We start from the raw sequence: 24,149 nt of genomic DNA on the forward strand, positions 1-24,149 counted from the left end.
GTCTTCCCCCTTAGAAAATGTTCCTGATTCCTCACCCTCCCTTCTCAACCAGCTGCCAGCCAAGAAAACACAATCCCATTTGTTCTACTTAACCATTGTCAACCAGGTTGCTCTTTCTCCCCTTCAGACTTAAAGTTTGCTACCTCAACTGGGTGTTAATGCAATCTCTGTTCTTCTGACTCTCTCCTTTGAATTTAATGAAGTGGAAGACAAAAGCATTGGCCAGTTCCCTATCTTTTAATGTCAGTCAGTAGCCACTACCAGTGTAACAATGAGCCAGTCTCAATGACTTGACCTGCCCCAACAATCCAGACCCAGTAACACAAGGCATCCATGTGGCACTTGGTAGGGGTAGGTAGGAGGCAAAATCTGTCAACTCTATTTGCATGAGACCTCACTGGCACTGGAACACCTACACTTCTTTATGTTTCGAACTGCCAACTTTACGACAATTCTACCCAATGAATATATATATATATGTATGTATGTACAGTGTGTGTGTGTATTCTTTAAGGAGACATGTTGACACACTATATACTATTCCTATTGAAGCCTTTACCCTATGCTTCATAAAAATTTTCTCCATTATTCTCACAGAGATGCAGCCATCAAGCTTGAAATTAAGGTTCCACTGAAACACTGTCTCCTGTCTTTTGCAATCTCCTCTTCTTCGCTATTTTTAAGGTTTTTGGAATGGAAAAGAAATTTCATTTGTTATTTAGCTGGATGGTGAAACAACCTATGTCATTTTATTGAAGGTGTTTAAAATGTGTAACTCTTCTCAGTTTTGTCTTAGAAGGTTAGCACATTGCTTTGCCTAGTCAGAATTGATTTTACTTCAGAACCTGTCTCTGAGCATTTCTCATTATTGTTTTTTAAAAGCACGAATTTTCTCGCAACAGAGTCTTCCGGTTTAACCAAAGCTGAGTACGTTAATACCGGAGTAAAATGGTGACCTCCCAAAGTTAACATCTAAATTTGGTACTAGAGCATGGTAATAACCAATCGCTCCTTATTATAAGAACGGCCTTTCTGAGTTCTGCAGAGTCTTTGTTAGCAGTTTTATAGTGGTATTGTGAAGTTGGTGGCCATGTGCAGAACGCTGTGCACAAATGCCTATGGCATAGCTGACACTCAGTTTGGGACTTAAGCAACTCCTCTGCAGGACTCTAAAGATGCTTGTACATATTGTTGTGAGCCAACACGGGTGTAAATTTGTAGCAATTCATAAAGCTGTCTGTGGTGTTACTGTTCAGGCACAGTTGTTCATTTATTTGTTACATTTACAATTTGCTTCACGAAGCTGACAATAGTGTACGTGTTTCTTACACTATTCTCTACAGTATGATGTAGCTGCAAAAAAGCCTAATGCAATTTTAGGATGCATTAATAGAAGCATAGTTTCCAAGATATGAGAAGTAATTGTTTCACTTTATTCTGCAGTAGACATACTTCATTGGAGTACCGTTGGTAGTTCTGGGTTCCAGACTTCAAGAAAGATTTAGATAAATTGGAGTAGGTTCAAAAGAGGGCAACGAAGATGATCAGAGGTATAGAAAACAAGTCGTTTGAGGAAAAGTTGAAGGAATTTGGTATGTTTATTTTGGAGAAGAACAAGCCAGATGGGGGACATAATAGCATTCTTCTTTGCTTACCCAAATGGGCAGGACTAGTTCTAATGGGCTTAAGTTACAGGAGGATGAATTGCAGTTAAATATTAGGAGAAATGTCTTGATGGTAATAGCTGTTTGACAGTGGAAAGAACTACCTAGCGGGGAGGTGGGCTCCCTCTCACTGAAAGTCTTTAAGCAGAAGATGGACAACCATTGGTTGGGAATGCAGTACCTTTGGCTTTCTGGCATTGAGCAGGGGTTGGGACTATATGGCCTACAAAGCTCTCTCCAACTCTTTGATTCTATGAGATACTGGCATGTTTTAAAAACCCTATTGCATAACACATACTATATAGGAAGAATCTCTTCTAACTATTGTGCAAAGAGCGTCACCTGCATAGCTTAATGTTTCATGTTAACTGAAGTTCTATCAGCTTACCTGAACATTTACGAACAGTACTTATTTATTATCACAAAGGTGTAATTTTTTTTAAAGTCTAGTTTTAAAATGTATGTAAAGCTGGATCTTTTCAACAGCTTTTTCGTTCCATACATTTCACAAAATTTCCATTTAAATGCAGATTTTGATTTTTCTCTCTTGTAATAGAAAACATTCTTCCTATCCAATGATAAAAGAAAAATCTACGTAATACAACATTAATCCCTTAAGGGATGATACTTTCTAGTTGTTTTTTAAATGTTTTTTTTAAATGTTCCAGAAGTACAAGAAGATTAAGGAATGCTTGCTAGTTGGAAAACAAACAAACTCTTTTACAAAACTCATCCCCAAACCTTGATAAAAACTGCTATCAGTTCTGCTTAAGGTACAGTTTGGAAAGGAATAAAATTAAATTGTACTTCAGTCTGCGATCCTATACATACTTATTTAAGTTTCATTGAATTCGGTGGAACTTCTAATTAGGCAAGCATAAGATTGTGGTGAAATGTAGTATTAAAAATTCATAAACAGTCAGGCTTCTAAGAAGATTGTGAGAAAATTTTCCAAAAATATTGTGGTTATGTTATCTATAAAACAATATATGTTTTTAATAGATAAAATGCAACAGGGTGAGAACTGGAAGCTTGATCTAAGATTTTGTAAACTTTAAAAATGATCAAAATGTAGATTAAAAGTTTAAATAAATGTATCTTGGCCATTTTTTTCTGTTTGTGATAGACAAATAGGAAAATTGTGATTTGATTTTGATAGGGAGTAGGGGGAAAGTAACAACCTGTGACCATAGTTTGACTTGATTCACACCTAAAGACAACCCAGAGTATGTGTTGTTGCCTTACCCAGAATTTACCGTTCATTTGTCTGCCAGGTGATAGTGCAAAGCGCAAGTTGTTGTTTTTTATTTCCTGGATTGTTTGATTCCCTTCTTCTTAGCTTGCTTCCTCCCGGTATCCCAAATGCCCTTGTGATGCTATAGTACTAGCAGGTTTTTTTTGTTTGTTTTTACCACTTGCGTTTGCTGCCTCTGTAGCCTGGAAAAACAACCCATGGTTCTGGGTTCACATGTAACGCAACCCATAGTTAAAACAACTCAGAGTTCAGAACCCCAAAACAAACCATGGGTTCTCTTGTTGGGTTGATCATGGGTAACAACCCATAGTTAACCCATAGTTCCTGGTTCACATGTAACAACCCAGGATTCAACAACCATACTCAACTCCTACTCTGGGTTGTAGTTATGTGCGAACCAGGCAAGATAGGAAACAATATTTAATAGATTCATGCTTGGCATGATTTCCTTCTGAGTAAACACACAGGAGTTGGTTATATGGCTAGCAATGCTAATACTTTATTAGAAAGTTTATATTCTGTTGAACTCAAAGGAACTTAGTCCCAAATAAAAAACTTACTTGGATTAGATTTATGCTAGTACGTTTTTCATAATCCCCTTTATCTTTTCTGTTGCTCTTAGACTTTTGACCTTTGGGATGATTTTTTTTTCTTGGAGCTGGTTTAAAGCTCCTTAGTATAAGGGTCTTTGGCTGGGAACTGAAGGATGTGCATGTTCCTCTGCCCTTGCAAATATCTTTTCCCACTGCAGCATTTTCCACACCCCTCTCCTCACATTTGGAAGGGTTCAGTGACCCTCAGAAGCAACTTTTCAGGGGCGGTAGTGAGTAGGAGGGGGGGAGAAGGACAAACCCCAGAACGTTTGATCACGCTGCTTTGTATTCATTTATTGATATTTTATTTTATTGATATTTTGAGTATTTTGTTATACAAGATATGCATCAATACACAACTTTTAAAAAAATCTCTCTCTACATTACTAAACTGCAAGCATTTCTGTACTGCTTGTAAGTCAACTTGTATGCTTTGAATTTCGAGGACTACTGCTCTTATCCTTAAGTCACTTGATTTTAACAGTAAATATTGAACAGCATGTCACTGTTGGCAAATAGGTTATTTAACCTATTTAGATTTTTGCCCAAATCCCCTTCTGGGTGCTTTTTTTGGGGGGGGGGGTGTCCTTGTGCATTTATTTTGTTTTGATAAATAAATGATAAGTCATTGTTAAACACCAATTCCTTTTGATTTATCACAGTTAATTTCATGTATTGTTTCATTTTCTCTTCCCTTTATTCAAATACTATTAAAATTGCAATTTATAGAACTCTTTGTTAATGATCATTTGAGTGACTCGTTAGTAATTGGTTCTTTTCAGCAGAAAGCAATTGCTTTACACCTCCTAATGATATGAAAAGTGAGGGATGTGTTTTGTAAGTTTCCTGTGTTACCAGAAGACTAAATATGTGGTGCACAAAAAAGTGGCCTCCAGGAATAGAAGCCAAGTGCTTTGGGGTGTCACCAAAAGATCTACCCCAGAGTTGTAACTGAAGCTCTTCATACTTCAACATAGGTTGCTAGTGTGTCTCCCCTGACTTTCTGCAGTGATTTTTCTTGGGGCATGCAGACCTGTGTGGGAAGGATGACCTATGTCCAAACCTTTATGGTTCTTGCTCTTTGTTTTCTATGTTTTCCAAATATATTTTTGTGTCTTTTTACAAGTATTTGGGCCCATTCAGAAGACACCTTAAACCATGGCTTTAACCATGCTGGTTAAGCCAGAAAGCCAGGCCATGTTCAGTAGACACCTTAAACCATGGCTTTAACCACGGTGAAAAAGGCTTTTTGCTCTATTCACCATGGTTAAAGTCATGGTTTAAGGTGTCTTCTGAACACAGCCCAGCTTTCTGGCTTAACCACCGTGGTTAAAGCCATGGTTTAAGGTGTCTTCTGAATGGGGCCAGAGTACCTCTAAGAAAAATGATGACAAAACCCTCTGATTTCTGTAGCAAAGGTGGCAATTTCAGAGCACCAGGGTTTCCTCTTGTAGCTACCAAACTCTGGAATGAACTTCCCCTTCCAGTTGCAGCTTGTCCCAACTGCCTTTACCTTCAGGAACGGAGTCATGATGCTCCTTTTAAACTTGGCTCTTAAAATGGCTCTTATTGGTTTTAATGTTGTTTTTTACTGTTTTACTATGGTTTTATCTGATTATAGTTTTTTATGTCTTGCATGTAGAAAGGCGGTATAGAAATACTATTGCTACCACCACTACTACTAACAACAACAGAACAATACCATATGATTGTTAGTTTCGCTGGAGCAAAATGTAATGGCTCACATAATCAAAGGGTTAGATCCAAAAGTGCTCTTCCACATGTGGAAGGCATCTTCAGTTTACGTAAGGACTACTTTACAGCATGTGTTAAGACAGTAACTAAATCCAAATATTTCTTCTGGTTTGCAACTTCTTGCACAAATGGAACTGTTATAGAACTTATTACAGCACTTTCGCAAGTGTTTATGGAGCACCACTAAGCTCTTTTCCGTCTGCATACAGTTCTGTGGACCAAACCAGGGTCATCAGCCAGCTCCCACATATTCTTTCTCCTTTTAAAAAGTTTATGCCAGGAATGCTTTATGTTGAAAATGTGTTATAGCTGTTGTGCAGCATACACTCTCATGCATTCTGTGCAGCTGCCCGAATTTGAATGGTGGGAACAGGAAAGACCCACATTTCATGAGAAGTTACTTGTTTTATTTCTACATTCACCTCAAAGAAAGGTGGGCTTTTTTTTTTAAAGGGAATGTTTCATTTCATAAATGGATATTTTTCTTCTACTTATGTATGTCTGAAGCTTAGTAAAGATTTGACAAAGTGAGGTTCTAATAATTAGCTTCATGATGTCAGTTGTTTTCTTTAAAGTATCAAGTTTAAAAGTATCCTGACAACTGTGTTATGGACATGGCCATTAAACCTCTGGTTCATAGTTGCACATTGAATGCAAAATCCTTTACCATTACGGAACAGTTTAGTGGGCCCCTTTAATGAGCTCTATATATTTAAAATGCCTATTTCCTGTCTGAAGCTAGAAAAACAGTAAAAAAAAAAGCTAAAGACTGAAAACTTCTGCTTTTGTTTAGTCTATGGTAGAATTATTGATGTTGCTTTCATGATCAGTGATTGATTTAAGAGTATTTTTTTCTTTGTATTGTATTCAACATTGACTGCTGTAGTTCAGTTATTTGAGCATTGACTCAGCTCTTGTTTGTCCTCTATGGAGTCTACTAGGTGATCATATTTTTCGTTTTATGTGCCTAATTTAGGCTCTACACCATGGGCAAGCAGCCTGCTGCCCTCCAGATGTTTTGGACTACAACTCCCATGATCCCCAAATAATGGCAATGGGACCTCTAGTCCAAAATATCTGTAGGCCATCAGGTTGCCTACCCTTGCTGTACACCCACTAAGAGCAGGAGCCAAAGAACCATGCAGAGAGCATCTGCATGTAGCCTCCTCCCACTTCACTTGGAATACTGCCCCCAAGTTTTGGGAACACTTCAGAGCAATGCTCCAGAGGAGCTGCAGCTGGAGGAGAAAATGCCAGAATCTCTATATGAGCACGAAAAACATTTTGGATCTGTCAGAATGTGCCTCTTAAGTATTGCAACAATATGGGATTTCTGGAGCTCTTGGCAGTTCTTCACCTGGACTGATTATGCTTCATTAAGCCTGAAGCTACATTGAAACTGATCACAGAGTTGTTTGACGTTACATTAGCAGGGGCCATTAGGTGATTTACATGGGTGGGAGAACTTTATTCAGTCTTTGGTGACTCTGTCTGCATGAATTGCAGAATATAGAAACAAGATTGAGGGGAGACATGATAGCACTCTTCAAATACTTAAAAGGTTGTCACACAGAGGAGGGCCAGGATCTCTTCTCGATCCTCCCAGAGTGCAAGACACAGAATAACGGGCTCAAGTTAAAGGAAGCCAGATTCCAGCTGGACATCAGGAAAAACTTCCTGACTGTTAGAGCAGTACGACAATGGAATCAGTTGCCTGGTGAGGTTGTGGGCTCTCCCACACTATAGGCCTTCAAGAGGCAGCTGGACAAGCATCTGTCAGGGATGCTTTAGGGTGGATTCCTGCATTGAGCAAATGTTTGGGCTCGATGGCCTTGTAGGCCCCTTCCAACTGTGCTTTTCTATGATTCTATGATTCTAAGAGACAGACTTCTGTTTGACGGTCTGTATATATGCGAAAAGATACTGAGAAAGATACTCTTATTTGAATGTAGTCCTATTTACATTTATTTGGAAGTAGATCCCATTGAACATTTCCATAGTATTGGGTGGTATCCAATTAGATCTTTCCCCTGACAGAAATGCTTTTGTCACCCTGTCCCTACTGCAGTCTCCCACACTCCCTCAAAATCTGCTCGTGTCGTGTGCATGCCTGTTCCCTCTGGCATTCACACGTGCTGGCAAGCTGACACGAGACACTCATATCAGTGAGACTTTTATTGAGGAAATCACATGGTAGGCAATCTTAATGGTTACAGAGTCTCCAAAACACACTTAAAGCTGAACGATGGTTAGAAAGCTTTAGGCTCTTTTTCTGAAATGCTCCTTAAGGCAAACACTCAGAGAGGGGGGTATGCCAATAACAGCTTTGAGCTTCTCCATGTGCCACATACACTGGCACCTCAAAGGGACATGGCCAATCTCCTAAAACAAAGTCCCAGGAAAGGTTTCTCTGAGCCACCAGAGAGATCTGTTGCACACTTGTCAATCTCATCCTGCCACTACTGAGCTGACCCCATTACCACAACTTCAGGAAAGGTTAAGCTTCAGACTCAGGAGTCCCATCCTTCTCTTAAGGACTGGGAACTCCCAGCCACCTGAATCTGGCCACAAACACAGAATCCACAGCATATGCAAGTCCGTCTATGAAAAGCCTCACTATTTTTCATGGCACATTTCTTAGATATCCAAAGTCCAAATAGCAAAGCATCCATGTGCAGAGTGCTTTCAAAGTCTCCAGCGGAGATGGAATCCAAAGCAGGAGGGAGGTCAGGTGTTGCATTGAGAGATGAAACCTAGCAAAGCTATTTCATCTTTGCACCAGCATTTAAGGCCTATTCAAAGCCACTTGACAGACAGGTCCTTTGACTTGTAAACCAAGCCCATGTGCCAAGAGGGCGGGATGTTACAACCAACTTTGAAGAGCAGCCCCCACCTTTTCCAAAACACCCTTAGGTTCCCAGAGAACCAGCCGCTTCAAGGCCAAGAAAAAGGAGTGAACAAGCTACTCCCATGGGAACTTCTTACAGAGATAAGCTTGCAAAGAATGTCTGACATTCTCAAACCATTTCCTAATAAATCTAACCACCTGCCTCATACCTATACTTGAAAGCTCCAGGGTTAGGGACTTTCTGGATCAGGTGGCGGGTGGAGAGGGAGGTGAAGAGGAAAAAGTGTGTGATAGATTTCCACTCAAACAATTTTGGATTTTGACCATTGGATTGTAAATGTTCAGAACTTTCCATAAGCAAGGTCATACTTAACTAAAGCAAAATGGTTATTCTCCATGAAATGTAAATACTCATGCTGTTTGGTTGAATCATAAATATTAATTTTGAAAACTGAACATGTTCAGGTAGCAGGAAGGCACAAGATTACCCATATTGGCTCCTTGGATGATGCTGGTGGTATAGTGAATGACAAGTCTTGTATTTTAGTGCCTGTAAAATTTTGCTACTCTGTGGGTCCAGTAGGAAGCTCCAAAATTAAATACAAGGATGATTTGTGTAGTTCATTTTAATGCTTATCCTCTGAAGGTAGAAATCCCTACCTCTTCCACCAAAAGTTTGGATTTAAAAAAAAACACCCCAAACCATATAGAACACCAGCCTCTAATACACTCTGCTAGATCGTCATGATTCCGTTTCTAAGAGATTAAAGCACAGGCTGTTACATAGCTGTGTTTCGTTTTAGGCTAAATAACAGTACAAATTTTTTTTAAAATAAAATAAAATCCTCCATATGTTTAGCAGAGGCTTCTCAGAGTTGAATTCCAAAACATCTGGAGAGCTGCCATCTGTCTAACTTTGACCTAGAACCTATGCAGGTGTAACATTTCCGAACCCTGGACCAGGTAATGGGGATCAGATAATCCTCCCCACCCTGTAAACCTTATGATTGGTTAAGGGTTATGTCAGCAAAAAAGCAGGAGGACCAACCATAATCATGGTTAATCTAATCAGAAATTTGAAATCAGTTTCAAACCTTGGATTCAAATCTTTGTTAAAACTGATTACGATTAATGACTGGGCCCAGGTAACCTGTGACCACCATTAAGGCCTTGAGTAGAGGGACAGAAGTTAGTGTAACAGATGGTAAAAGCTCTGGTGAATTTGTGAGACTGCATCCTGTTCCTAGTCTTTTAACCATGAACAGGCGTATTGTATCTGCATGGACCATTAGGGATGGACAAATCTTTCTGTTTCAATTTCTGCAACTTCTAAGCTTTTTGAAGCACAATTTTTGATGCAGCTGTAAAATGGGAAGCATTTGATTTGAAACACAAACTGCATTAATGATAGAGCATTGGTAACTTGGATAAATTCTTTACTGGGAACCCAATAGATTTTTCATAGTCTTCTGGCCGGAGACTAATGGAATAGTGGATCTTGGGCCAATTTTCTGTCAGTAAAATCTAGGCATTTCTTACATGAATAAAGTTACTTGATTATGTACTTGATATACCTCAATAAATTTTGCCTATGTGACTTGACATTTCTTATCTGTATGAACAACATCATTGCACTCTGTGCATATTTGATATTCATCTGAAAAGTTGTGCTTACCTGAGTCATGGCCCTGTTATGTCATAAATACAAAATATATTTTTTTAAAATCTCGCATATCAAGTATGTTCTTTTCAAGTAAGTTATGGTTCATTTCATTTAAATAGTTTGAACTATATTATTTCTCAACTCAACCGGAGAGTAGAGAAATTTGAGCTATTTGATGCCCCGTTGCCTAATTTAGGTTGAAATGTTGTCTTGTGTAAAAATGCATAAATAATGAATAGAAAGTAACTCATTAAATAGAATCACTTCCTTTAATGTTGAGAGACCTGGTCTGAAATGCAGCTGAGCAGGTTGGGGGAGAAATGAACTTATTCAGACACATTGTCTCTTGCAATTCACTTTTCCTTTTAACAATACATGTTGTCTGACTTGCCATGTAAAATACATATTACTGAGTCTGTGGCTATGGCTAGACCAGGCCTATATCCTGGGATTGTCCCAGGATCATCCCTGTGCATCCAAATGACACACAGGGGATCCCGGGAGCAGGCAGGGACGACCCTCCATTTGCCTGGGGTAATTCTAAGGCCTGTGTTAGGTTTTTGTGTTGAATATGTGAAGCACTGAGTCATATTATTGGGTCATCTAACCTTGCATTGTCTACTCTGTCAGTGGCTCTTTGAGGACACTCAGGCAGTGGTCCTATCATTGCTTTCTGAGAAGTTTTTCCCAGGAGTTACTGGGGACTGAGCCTTGGAACTTCTTCAGGCAAAGTATGTGTTCTACCACCAAGCTCTGGCCTTTCTATGTTTGGAAATAGCAAAGGGTATTTTAAGGAAAGAGTTGAGTATGCAGGAACTGTTAATGAAATACCAGGTTGGCTAATGGGAAGGGATGTATTATCGCTGGTCTAATTGTGGGAGAGCGTGCTGAACTGGCTTGTGTCACTGAAACCTGGTTGGACAAAGACAATCGTGATAACCTCTCCCAAATGTGTGCTGTACGAGACAACTCCTGGTTATTGTACAACACCAAACTTGATTTTCGGGTGGGCAGTGAAGTTGGGGTGGTCCTAGTCTCCAATTAGGTACCCTGTCCAGTAGTTAGCTAGTATTGATTGTCTGTGTTTGGTGTTGGGAAAGATTGTTTATGAAGGGAGAAAACTTATATATTTAGAGATGGGTGAGAAATTTGTTTAGTTCGCATTTCAGCGCGAACTTATGAAATTTGCACTTCCTGAACCTAAACATGAAGTGCAATGAATTATATGTTGCAATCTGTACTTTTTGGATGTTTGTGATGTACAGTAATTCACAAATAATGCATATGTATGAAAAATGCATACATATGAAAAATACTTTATTTAATTAGAAAAGTTGTGTGCAAAAATGCATGTGTTTGAAAAATGTGTTTATATTGAAAAATGCATACAAAGTTTTGGGCAGACAAAAATAAATGTGCAATTGAGTGTAGAAGTAGGACAAAACAAATTTGAAAGTAGAAAAATCAGAACCTGAGCAAAATAAAGCTTGACAGGTTCATCTATTCCTAACTGAAATTATCCTTGCTAGATCACAGATGATCTTGCTGCTAAATTTAGATGTTTCTATTCTGTCTTCCTCCTTCTCAGAGTGTGTGGGGAGTCCACGTGTTCCAGGAATTTGGAGGCTAAGGCAAGAATACAAATTGTCGGTGGTTAGAACTGGTGCTCTTCAGATGTTTTGGACCTCAACTTACATCAACTCTTACTATTATGCCCAGTGGTCAGGAATGCTGGAAGTTGTAGTCTAAACTTCTGGAGCGCACCAGTTTGAGGAAGCCTGGGTTAGAATGTGAGGAAGAGTAAAGGGAAGGTTGTTGATGTTGTTATTGGGGATTCCTAGAGAAGTAAAATGTCCAAAAAATTTGAAGCCAAGGAAAAAGATGTCGTTGTGTCCCCTCCCCCAACACACACACATTCCCACTGGGAAAGAAAATAATTTTTGAGGATAATAGAAAAATATGCAACACTTATTTCTTTTAGCCTTCTTTGCAGATCTAATGTCACTTTGTTACTTTAGGAAAATAAAATACATTATGTATTTCTTTCATCATATATTATTAATAAAATAAAATCATTTAAAAGTAAACTCAATAAATTTGTACTTATTGTCTGAATAAGTAGATTAAGACATGCTGAGGCCCTAAGCCATATCAAGATTCAGAAGTCCCATACCATGGAAATAACGGGAAAAAAGAGTGTATTACATTATAAGAGAAAGGGTAATGAAAAGGTTCCACCCAGCATTATGGGGTGCTTGTAGTTAAACAGTGTTAGCCTTTTCTAAAGATGTATAAAAACACTAATAAATGAAGTTGATTTTAATTTCTTTTAAACTGGCTCTATTTTGCACTTATTGCCTCTAATACTCAATGCCACGCTTTCTCTGTATAAGACAACTGTGCTGTAAGTCACAACAGACTTTCCAATGTATTTAAGCCAAAGTGATTGCATCTTAGTTATCTCCAACATATTTAGAGGCCCTAAGCCATGACTTACTTGGCTTGTTCCTAAATACAGCACTGATATGAAGGATCCATCATGTGTTTCTACCATTGGATTGTGCTACTGGCGTCGGGTAGCATAAGCCAACCGTTGTTCCCCGCCTCAATACAGAAGGAGAGGCAGGTAAGAAATAAATTATTATTATTATTATTATTATTATTATTATTATTATTATTATTATTGAAACAGCAAATCACTGCTTCTCTCCATTGCATTAGATACATTGCACATGTGTTGGGTTATGCTAGCACAACATCATTAGTCCTGGGACACCATTGGATACTCTGAAATATACCGAACATTGTAACTTTATGAGCAAACTAAGTTATGCATAATACATTTTAGGTTCCTATTTTATGGCTGACCAAAGTGAACTTCAGCAAGTACCTAAAACATCTAGATCATTCTAGAAGCCAGAAGAAGCTGGAAGAGTTGGACTGGTATACAGCATCTGCACCTGTTTTTAAGGAATTGGTTGGGGTGGAGTTTAGGGAAATCTGGTCTTAAGGAAAAGCTATGGGTAGCTTATTTATCTGGGGAAGACTCTCATACCTATTAGGAATAGTAACCAAGTATATTTTATTTAAGTAACTTTAAGCAACCTCAACCTATAAATATTTCCCCTTAATAAACATCTTCATCTTTGTTCATTTTGAAAGGTTGCCTCTAGCAGTGGTGTCAGTCCATGCCTATGCCACAGGAACTAGGTTGCTGAGTTTCTTTTTGGTATTATAGAGGTTTTATTTTGGTGGCAGCAGTCAAAATTTTTATAGCTTGAGGCAACATTACCTAATGCGAAGTATAATTGGGAACTTTATTTAAAACAGTTTCACTGAGTTCTGTAGATCCAAACACCAACAGTTTGTTTTTTCAAACATGAAAGATTGGTGGGATAGTCCAAATACTCTTCCGTCGCATGTGGTGGTAGCAACAGGATAAACGCAACGTCACATGTGAGGGAAAGAGTGTAAAACTAAAGTCATTGATTGCTGCCACATCTAACCAGAACCTTTGCAGAAACACACGGATTCAATAGACCAAAACTCAAATGTCAAGAATGCACATTTTCTTCAGATATTATGATACGGTGACTCTTGGGAAATCGAGCATCACTTACAGCATTCCTAAATGTTTATTGTTCAAAGATACTTTAAATCAATAATTTAAAAAGGAATGGAAGAAATAACTATGCTGGAAATCTTAGGGCATGTCTACACCATGCCTTATCCCAGGGATCGTCTTGGGATCAACCCTGTGCGTCCACATGACACACAGGGGATCCCAGGGCAGGGAGGGATGATCCCTTCATTTCCCCGGGATAACTGGGATGGCTTCTTGCCTGATTTTTCCCGTGGTCTCGGGATCGTCCTGAGGAGGCGGGAACCGGCACGGAGCTCTTCAGGCGCTCCGTGCCCATCGGGGGGGGGGAGCGGGATTGGGTGGTGGTTGTTTTTTAAAAAAACTTACTTTTGCATTGGAGCGCACGTGCACTGATCTTCAGTAAAAAATAATAATGGCGGGCACAACATCTCTCGTTCCTCCTGGGATGTCGTGTGTGTGTCTGTCCAAAGGGAGGATCTCACAAGCAGAATACCGTCCCCTGGTCTAGACATGCCCACAGAGAGGATTAACAACCATCCCCTCCCCCATGGCTTTAAGATTTCTAGAAATTTTACATCTCTAGGTTCCTATTTTGTAATTTTTAGTACAGCAACATCTAGAGGGCCACATACTCTCCACCCTTATCTTAAGGGATATTGGCCAGGAAAGAGGAAAGGGTTGAGAGAGGGACAGGGCGTGGAAGGTAGGTTGTGATCTTCAGCTTTTCTCACTTGGGAAATAGGTAAGCTGCTGGACCAAAAGGGAGCAGGGGAGAGGTGGAAAGGCAGCCATTTGAGCATTTGAGCAATGGATTGATAGAATGGATATAAGTTAAAGGGATGTGGTAATGTTGCTTGGTGAGAAAGCTGCCATTGGAGGATAGCCTGATTGAAAGGCGCTCTGCTTTACTCTGGGTGGTATGAAATTTTGAACCTAACTCTTAATTGGTTGGCATAGCAGTTTTGTTTTCCAAATCCAAATCTTCCAAATGTACGAATTCATATGTGTGTGTGTGTGTGTGTATCTTTTTGTGAGATCTTTCCTAAAGGAGCTTGTATATTTTAAATGCACTCCTTAGTTTTCCCCAGTGCATGTTCAATTTAATGGTATATTGGCATAGTAGCCCATTTTTCTAATTGCTTTTTAAAAAGTGATAATTTGACTGTTGTATTGTAACAGTTCTCCAAAGATAGATATTATTAAAGTGATGAACAGCTCTGTTTGGCTTTATGCTTATCAGTAACCTTTACTCATAATGTGATATTGTCTGAATGTCTTATTTTGTTCAGCTTTCCCTAGCCCTGATGAAGCCTTAGGCTGCTGTTTCTTTGAGTTACTGATAATTTTTTATCTGATTAACTGACACATTTAGTTGAAATCAGACACAGCCCTTAGGCTGGGCATGGATTTAATTTAAAAAGTATCAAAGGTTTGCACTGTGTGCTGTTTAATCATCATGTTTATCAGGCAAGGAAAAATTACCGGAAGGACCATAGGGAGTAGGGTTATCTTAAGGAGCAGTAGCTTGGGAAATTGACAATAACTACAAGGTAATTTACTGCTAACTTTCACTTTCATTAATATAACATTTCCCACTAATAATTACAGTGCATGTAATATACTAATTAAATGGAAAGCATTATCACTAATTTTCTTCTTGCTGAACTCAAAGAATTGTGTAACAAGAGGATTAAAAAGCACATGTAGTTATACTGTTCTTAATCCACAAGCAAATTGGGCAGCTTGTAGCATGTTGTTATGGCATTCTGTTACTTTTCTTCCCCTTCCGAATGTTCTCTCTTTTGCAGAAAACAATTGACATTTTTATAATATAAGTCAAGCTGCTTCAGATTAGCAGGACATTGAGAATATTCTGGGTCATTATATTCAAATAATCCATACTGAAAGATCAACACTTTGGGGGTTTCCTAATGCATATTATTTTGAACAAATATGAATTTTAGTGTGACTTAGAGCTGCATCCGATGAGCGTTTTACTGCACACTCGTTACGGAGCACTCACAGATTACTTAAATGGCGGCGTCTGCCTCTCACGCGTCTTCCTCCCCTTCTGGCCATTATTGCACCCCCCAAAAACCCTCACTAAGTCCGGTTGCTGCTCTCTCCTACTGGACTGAATGGGGCGACAGAGAAGGGACGGGAGCCGCGCGTTTGACCTAGATGTGATGGGGCTTTTAGGGTGCAATGGTCCCTGGGAAGGCGTCCTTGTGGCCATTGGATCTTGCAGTCAGACCCCTCCATGGGCAGACATGCAGGTCCACCTGCTGAGAAGAAGGTTCATTGTGGCAGTTTCCTTTGACCATCGCTATGGCTGTCCTGCCGGCAATACTCTGCAGATGATAACGTCAAGAAGGCAGCATTTACCTTTTTTTTTTAATGACTTTAAAACAAAAGGCAGCACACAATACACAAGTCTTAAACAACAATAATATTACGTCAATACTTAAAATATTAAACTGAGAAATTTGAAAGCTAAAACTAAAAGAGCTGCATAAAACTTTAAAACAAAAGAATTAATTCTTTCTTAATTCTTAAAACGTAAATAAAACAATAGCAGTATTAATTAAATCCAACCCATCTTTTTTATCCAAAGGCAGATTGAGACAAACAGTACTTAGGGCCTGGCTGAAAGAAAATAGGGAGCATTCTGGGGCGTGTCGAGCAGATTGTGGGAGGGAAAATGAAAAGTGAAAAGCTGCCCATGCCCAGCCCATCTGCCCTTACCAGTGTGAACCCAGCAATGTTTAGGAAGTGGCAATTCCCTTTTCCTGACTTCCTCTAGGATTCCTTTGTTAGTGGTCTAATGTTGGGTTGAGATCATCCAGATTCAAATCAACGCCGATGGGTGACCTTACCTGCTACATCACAGGATGCTATGAGGCTAAAATGCCATTGTGAGCTTGTTAGAGGAATTGCAAAATATAAATGTAATAAATAACTTGGTGTAGTGGTACAAATGCTTGAATAATCCATTGGTTTGCATGGAATACAAAATAAAATATTTATTTATTACGTTTGTACTCCGCCTTTCCACATTGTATGAGCGATTGGTGAGTAGGGGAAAACTGTAGACTTTACAGATATTTTATAAGCCTTGGCCATATTAAAGTGTTCTAAATATGAATGAAGTATGTCATAGAATCATAGAATAGTAGAGTTAGAGTCCAACCCCCTGCACAAGGAGGGGAAGTAGGAATGAGCAAGCTGAGCCCATCCCCTTCTTACACATTTCCATCATCCACTACACCCTGATTTACACAAAATCGCAAGGAGAGCTTCTGCAGATAGAAGGGGCTCTCCCCTCAACATGTGAAAGGCAATGAAAACAGCGGTGAAAGGCGTTGTCAGAGGTGGTGTGTTCATCCCCATTCAGTCTTCCAAACACAGTTTTCTTGTGCCCACATTTTGAATGCCTGAATAGGGCTACGAAACACTTCTTTTAGATAAGCAGGAGCAGTAGAAGAGGTATGTGGAAGAGTAGATGGTATTGTATTGTATTTATTTATTTATTTATTTATTTATTACATTTCTTTACCGCCCAATAGCCGAAGCTCTTGTAATAGATATAGATTGTTTTGGGACATGTACAGTAAATACGTTTGAGACTATATTGTTAATACACTTTTCTTAAAGCATGCATGATTTTTATTATTAAATGTGAAATGAATCCATTGGTGTATTTTATTTTACCTTTAAAAGCAGCCTAATATAATGCTAAATAAATAAATAAATATATATAAAAATATTTCTAGGCCACTTTTAAGTGTAGAACCCTTTCTTGAGAACTTGGATAACATTCCTACATTGAGCAGGGGTTGGACTTTATGACTTTATAGGCCTCTTTCAACTCTACTATTTTATGATTCTAAGAAAGAAGTCCCGTTCAGGCATTTGCCTGAAGGCATGAGAGCTTAAAATGGGTAGAGAGATGGGGTTATCAGGGTTCCCATTCATGCAAAGAGTTCTCCTAGTGTTCAGACCAGCCTGAGTAGAACCTTACTGATTCAACATGGCCTTGCTGATTCCATATTAAAGGGTCTGAATGGAAGGGGGTGGCACCACTGTGCACAGCCCCGTCCCTCTACCACATACATAAAGCCCTCACACATTCAGGTGAATGCCTGAACAGGAGTGCAATCCTATACATACCGACTCAGAAGTTAGTTCCATTGAGTTTACTAGAGCTTACTTCCAGGTAATTGGGTGGGGTATTAAATAATAGCAAACAGCAAATTTGGTATTGCTTGTCGGTGTGTCTCTGTGTGTTTGTGTTGCATTCGTTTAGTAATTATTACATTACAGATTTCTATCAAGCTGAAAGTATGATTTATAGTTTTTTCTGATTGAAATGGAAGGAGGACGCTTTGGAATATTCCTGCTTATGTACCTCCCAACTGCACCAAACGATTGTTATTTGCACTATGCAAATAGGATGAGAGTTTTGGTGGCTCATTATGTTGCATTTGTCAAAAGGCCATTTGATCCCTGTGCCTTTTTAAATCTCGCTTTCTGCTCTTCAAGAGCCAAGTTGCCCTATAGGAAAATGCTGTCTTGTTACCTTGAGGGTCTTCCCGACATGTCTTCTTCTTACAGAGCCCTTCCTTGTCTTTCTCCTCTCTTGACCTCTAGGAACAGGCCTCCCTGTCCCTGAGTCTTGCAGAGACTTCAGAATTGGCCATATGTGCACCTCAATCCGGCACTCCAAGCACTTTCTTCCTTGCCAAGGCCGGAAGGCAAGTGTGCTTTATTTAGCTGTGTGCTGTGGCACCCGGAGCGCTTCGTCTTGTACGTGAAACTGCTTGTAGCACACATTGCAGATTTTCCCTGAAATCAATATGGCTAGAGGCTTTTTGTTTTTGGTTAATGAGAATTTCATCTTTCATTAATCTCCATTTGAAGAGACAAGTCTCCCCCCCCCCCCCCGCCCTCCTTGACTTAGGAAACTTGGCTCTGACAAAGTTTGAGAACCTGTGAATTTATTCCTGCTTGGCACATACCAGAATGATATGCAGTATAGTTAAAACTGATTAAAATACATTGAATAGTGACATTGATGTTCAGTTTTATAATACAATAAAGCACATTAGAGTAATATAGGGGGGAAATGCTGCTGCCATCAAGGGAAGACAAATCAATTGAGTTTGTTCTGTTTTATTATCTTTGTACATATGAAGCCTACAATAATCCAAAGAAGTTGCTCTCGTAGTTGTGGCTTTTTCAAGGGTTTCAGTTCAAAGCATTTCTGCACAGACTTTTTCACAAGCGTCAGTGACTACTCACACTGACTTTTGAGGATCACATCAAATGTACAAATTCTTGATTCCATGTCAGAAATATCCTTTCAGTTCATTTGATCAGATTGGGGACTTTGGGCAATAGCTCTCCTTCTCCTATGGGGAAAACTGGGGTTTATATTCTCAAGGAAGCTCAGTCCTTTAATTCTTTCTCTGATACCATTTTGGATGAGGATCACTGGGGCATGTGGTGGCAGCGCTCTGTTCTTGGCAGTCAGACTAATGCCTGATCAGCTGAGTCATGGGGTGGAGCAGGGAAGGGTCATGGTGTTTTTAACATGGTGTTTTAAATTTGTAATTTTGCATTGCTGCTGTTTTTATCTGGTTGAGCTTTGTTGTTGTATTTTATATTATGGTTTTATACTGTTGTTTTATACTTTGAATGGTTTTAATTTTTGTGAACCGCCCAGAGAGCTCCGGCTATTGGGCGGTATAGAAATGTAATAAATAAATAAATAAATGGTATATGGGCATGAGTTAAAGGTACAAGGTGGTATCTAAGTAACTCCTCCTGACTCCCCATCCCCACTGCCCCCCCCATGCCTAAAAAATCTGGAGGGTTGTGGGATTCACCAGAATAGATTTTGGAGGGCTACAGAAGGGAGTAAAGGAGGGAAAAGTTCTCGTGCATGAGGGAAGTCTACTTGCATGACATTGGATTTTCACCCACAGTGCTTAAGTGTAGGAGAGTTAGAAAAAGCCAAGAGTGGTATAATTTAATAGTAGCTAAGCAACCGTAACATTTCTGATATATATATTTATATTTTTTATTAATTTTAAAAAATTCTCAGTCTACTGTATGACTCTGCATGCTAAGGAGACATCAGTTGGAGGGAGAAGCAACATCAGTGATTAATCTGACCACAGCACTGTTGGCTTGCTTTCTCCTGTAGAATTCATTGATTCTCATTAATGGGCAACATTTTTATAGAGATTTAGCTGAGATGAAGACAATTTTACTTCTGATATGGGTATCATCAGTATATGGGACTGGAGGGGGCAGAGTTTCCTCTCAAATCAGCTGTGTCGCTGTTCACAAACTTCAATTCATCTGTTTTTTTCCTCCTTATACATCTAGTAGCCATTAACTATAACTGAGTGAAAATGAACAGACTTCATGTTAATGAATGCTTTAGTAACTTCTTCATTTTTCCCACAACAATAACAAATTTCATTTCTATACTGCCCCATAGCCAAAGCTCTCTTGACAGTTTACAACAATTTATTTAAAAGATTTAATTTGTATATATGTATATATATGTATTTCCAGGATAAAGAAAATGTGGAAGCTGTTTCGGTAGGGGCCATCCTTTCTGACTACCAACGAGTCCGTGTGGAAGATGTGTAAGTAAAATTAGCCTCTGCTTGTAGCGCATGAGAAGCCAGTCATGGCAACACTGCTGTTGATTTTAGTGGCAGTGGGCGGTACCTTTAAACTATGATTTCCTTTCAGTGGAAAAACATGAATTTAAACTGTGTTAGCATCGTGTAAATTAGAAATGGATGCTTTACTCAGTATGATATGCTTTTCATATAGACTTCACACTGAGAAACATAATATATTTTCTCTGTGTATGTATCTATACTGAATGAGTTAAAGCTGCTCCACAGTTCACCTCTACAAGCCACCATAAAACTGGAAAAAGTCAAGCTATAAACCTGCCAACTCTTACTGTTCTTTTCTTGCCAGTTGGCCACTTTGCACAGAGTTAATGGGATGCTTGGTATTGTTAGAGCTCAGCTATAAATGGTAGTATGACGATTGAAAGTCTGTTTGGAATAATACATCTTCTTGGAATAATACTTATTACAGTGCAAAGATCTGAGTTTTTAATGTACATTTTGCTTTTGAATGATTGTCTATAGCGAGAGAATGTGGTGATGATCAGCAAATTGGATGGCTTTAAAAAAAGGTTGGATAAATTCCTGGAGGAGAAGGCTATCAATGGCTACTAGACCTGATGACTAAGTGCAACCTCCAGTATCACAGGCAGTAAGCCTGTATACACATGCTGTGGAACATGGGTGGGAGGGTCCCTGGTCGACAGCTGGTTGGCCATTGTGTGAACAGAGTGCTGGACTAGATGGACCCTTTGCCTGATCCAGCATGGCTCTTCTTATGTTCTAATGAGATTTATTTATATTTGCCTTCTCTTCCCCCCACCACCTTTAAGATAATGTAGCTTTCAGATTAGAATGGATTCTTCCCAATGTAATGAGCAAATGCATCTGCCTAGTATATATACCTCATTATAGAAGCATAGTTGGCTGGCAACCACCAGATAATTTTACTTGGCTCAGGGTTTCCAAAATAGCTTCTAGTGTTTTGCTATAGTTTCCTTATAACTTTGGCCAAAAATTGCAAAATATGAATACCACACTTCCTTTAAACACTCCAGATCCTTCAGGCAAGTAGTGACCTCAGGATTTGTTTTTCAGATGATTTGACAGAATTTTTACTGAAAACATTTGCCTTAGAAGTACTTCCGTCCTTTGCAGTCCACACTGTACCTTCCTGTAGCTATGATGTTCTCCTGTCTCCTACTCATTTGGGCGAGCAAGAGTATGGGAGCTATTGTAGGCCAGCATAGCATGTGCATTTATGTGTTATATTTCTGTTTTAATCTACCCAATAACCAACATTTTCTGGGGGTACATATGGGTAACAATGGTATAGGCATGGGATTCCCTTGGCTCTACATCAGGGGTGGGCAACTTGTGGCCCTCCAGACGTTTTGGCCTGCAACTCCAATCATCTCTCCCCAATAGCTGTGTGAAGTAAGGCTAATGAGTGTTGTAGGCCAAACATCTGGAGGGAATACATTGCTCAGCCCTGCTCTGCATAGGTTTTCTTCCTGTCAGTGCAGTATTTCACTCTGCTGTTCTTGTGAGTGAAAAAAGTATGCAATTTGTGGCCCTCCAGATATTTTGGCCTACAACTCCCATCCATACTAGCCAGCATATCCAATGGAGAGTGATGATAGTAGGCCAAAACATCTAGAAAGCCACAAGTCTAAGTAGTGGCCCACTCCTGCTGAAGAGTAAAAAGAGAAGGGAAAGGGAAGGACTGCTTTTAACATGTCCTTCTATTATGGAATAATGATTCTGGTTTAAGAACATAAAGCTGTAAAAAGAGAAGTAAATGAAAACAAGCAAAGTTGTGAAATAGATAATATGAAAGCCTTAACCAGAAGAAAAGAACGTGAAGAGTAGAAGGCATGTAGGAATATGGGATGAAATAAGAGAAGAGAGTTAAAAAGGAGTTGAATTATGTCAGTCTTCTGCAACCTGGTACCCTCCAGATGCTTTGCAGTACAACTCCAAGAATTCCTGATAGTTGGCCATTCTGGCTGAGGCTGATGAGAGTTGAAATCCAAAATGTCTAGAGGGCCCCAGGTTGGGAAGGCTGAATTATGGAAATTCTTGAAACTAAGGAGGGATAAATTCAACTAAATATTATAAAAAGATCAGAATCTCTTTATCTGCTTCTTGGGTCATTGACGTGATTTGCACGATCATCATGGTTTAAACAGGCCACAGTGGGTTGCTTAATCTGTGGTGCATGCTGGGTGTCATTTGCTAATTACTCGCCTGGGCACGGCTTATGTTGTCCAATCCTGGGTGGCATGGCTTGTTTGAGGGGAAAATCAATCCTCAAATAAACCAACAACAGACCATGGGTTGTTTCCCCCTCAAACAAGCCATGCTGCCTAGGTTTGGACAACATAACAAGCTGTGCCCAGGCAATAATTAGGCAAATGGCACCCAACATGTGCTGTGACTTGTTTAAGATGTGGTGATTGTGCAAACCAGGCCTGTTTCTCAGGGAAATACACAGCAAAAATACATGGTCATAGTATGAGCAAGAAAAAATCAGCGCACAGCACAATGCTGTATGAAACAAGGATTTGGTTTAATGTCTTGTTAATAGTGAGAGACTATAAAATACAGTTGTATGAACATGTTAAGGGGATCCAAAAGTGATTCTGATGCTGTCTGTAACTGATTAGAAGAGCAAAGAAGAATTCATTGTTTAGAGAGAGGGAAAAGAAAGTCTGGCCTAGCTGAAGATCAATTCATTTTTATTCATGTTAAGCTTTGACTTGGAAATGCCAGCAAGGCAATCAGAAATAGAAGAAAGACAAGCAGAAAGCTACGGTTGTCGGTAGACTACATAAATGTGTTGCGGAAAACTGCATGAGTGAATAAATCCCTCGGCTCTCCGGAGGAGATTTGCGGGAGGAGTGCAGGGAGCTGCAGGGTGAGATGAAATTGTTACGTCAGCAGTTTTCATTTTGCTGATGGAACAATAGCATTGGATTCTTGCAACTGACACCAATTCACATGCTCATTCATTTCTAGTTATAGATCCAGTTCCTCCACTGTGATAACAGGGACTGGTGCAAAAGAGATCTATTGATATCCCTGTGTATAAAGATCTCTGGACTGAGCAGCTAGAGGCAGTGAGTACTCCTCATTAGTAGTCCTTTTGCAGTACATGTCTGCTCAGAAGTAAAGTCCATTCAGTTCAATGGGAATTACTGCCTGGTAAGTGTGTATAGGATTGCGGATAGGATAATTTTGCATAACATCTTGCATACAAAGGACATGAATCTAATTTTGGCAGGATGGGGTCCCTATTTTGCCTCTGTGTTTCATGATTGTATTTTAAATTAATTGATCCTATATATGTGAAGTTATTCCAATACACGTGGAGAAAGTATCAGTGGACTGTAGAGGTGATTCTCTAATTTGAGCAAATTAAGTCACAGTAGTTATGATGGATTAAGTTTTTATGATGTTGGTAAAATGAGTACCCAGGTAGCTGGGGGAAAGGTAATCACGGCCAGGGAAGGCAACGGCAAACCACCCCGCTATAAGGCCTGCCAAGAAAACATCAGCGAAAGCTGGCGTCCCTCCAAGAGTCAGTAATGACTCAGTGCTTGCACGAGAGGTTCCTTTCCTTTCCCTTAGTTTTGTAATGTGATGGTGGCTCCATCAGCATCCTATGGGATAAAACTTAAAAAGAAATAAATTCACTTATTCAAAAGTGAATAAATTTGTATTCAGCTGATCTTATTTCCACTTCATATAGTGACATATGTTGCAGGTAGTACACTCACTGGCCATGGCTAGACCAGGCGATATCCCAGTGATCACCCCGGGATCATCCCTGTGCGTCCACATGACGCACAGGGCATCCCGGGAGTAGGGAGGGATGATCCCTCCCTTGGCCTGGGATATTGGCAGGCCCTTTTCCCCACTTTTTCTATGGTCTTGGGATGATCCCAAGACCGCGGAAAGTGTGGCTGGGCATCGCGAGTTGTCCCGGCTCCTCGTGACTAACTGTGAGGAGCTGGGAACCGGGCACGGGGCATGGAGTTCCTCAGGTGCTCTCATCTGTTTTTTGTTTTCATCCTTTAAAAACAAAACAAAGTGGAGGCCGCGATGT

The 24,149-nt window shown here is 39.6% G+C and overlaps 1 protein-coding gene across 1 annotated transcript in view; it reads left to right on the plus strand.

Moving 5' to 3' along the window:
* DPH6 (diphthamine biosynthesis 6) overlaps positions 1 to 24,149 on the plus strand; it is a 260,810-nt gene that overhangs the window by 37,385 nt on the left and 199,276 nt on the right. Inside the window, exon 4 of the mRNA XM_063118884.1 lies at positions 19,968 to 20,041. Within this exon, the coding sequence (XP_062974954.1) occupies positions 19,968 to 20,041 (74 nt within the window). The remainder of the gene's footprint in view (positions 1 to 19,967; positions 20,042 to 24,149) is intronic.

Source organism: Elgaria multicarinata, chromosome 2 (assembly GCF_023053635.1).
Source record: "Elgaria multicarinata webbii isolate HBS135686 ecotype San Diego chromosome 2, rElgMul1.1.pri, whole genome shotgun sequence".
NCBI lineage: Eukaryota > Metazoa > Chordata > Lepidosauria > Squamata > Anguidae > Elgaria > Elgaria multicarinata.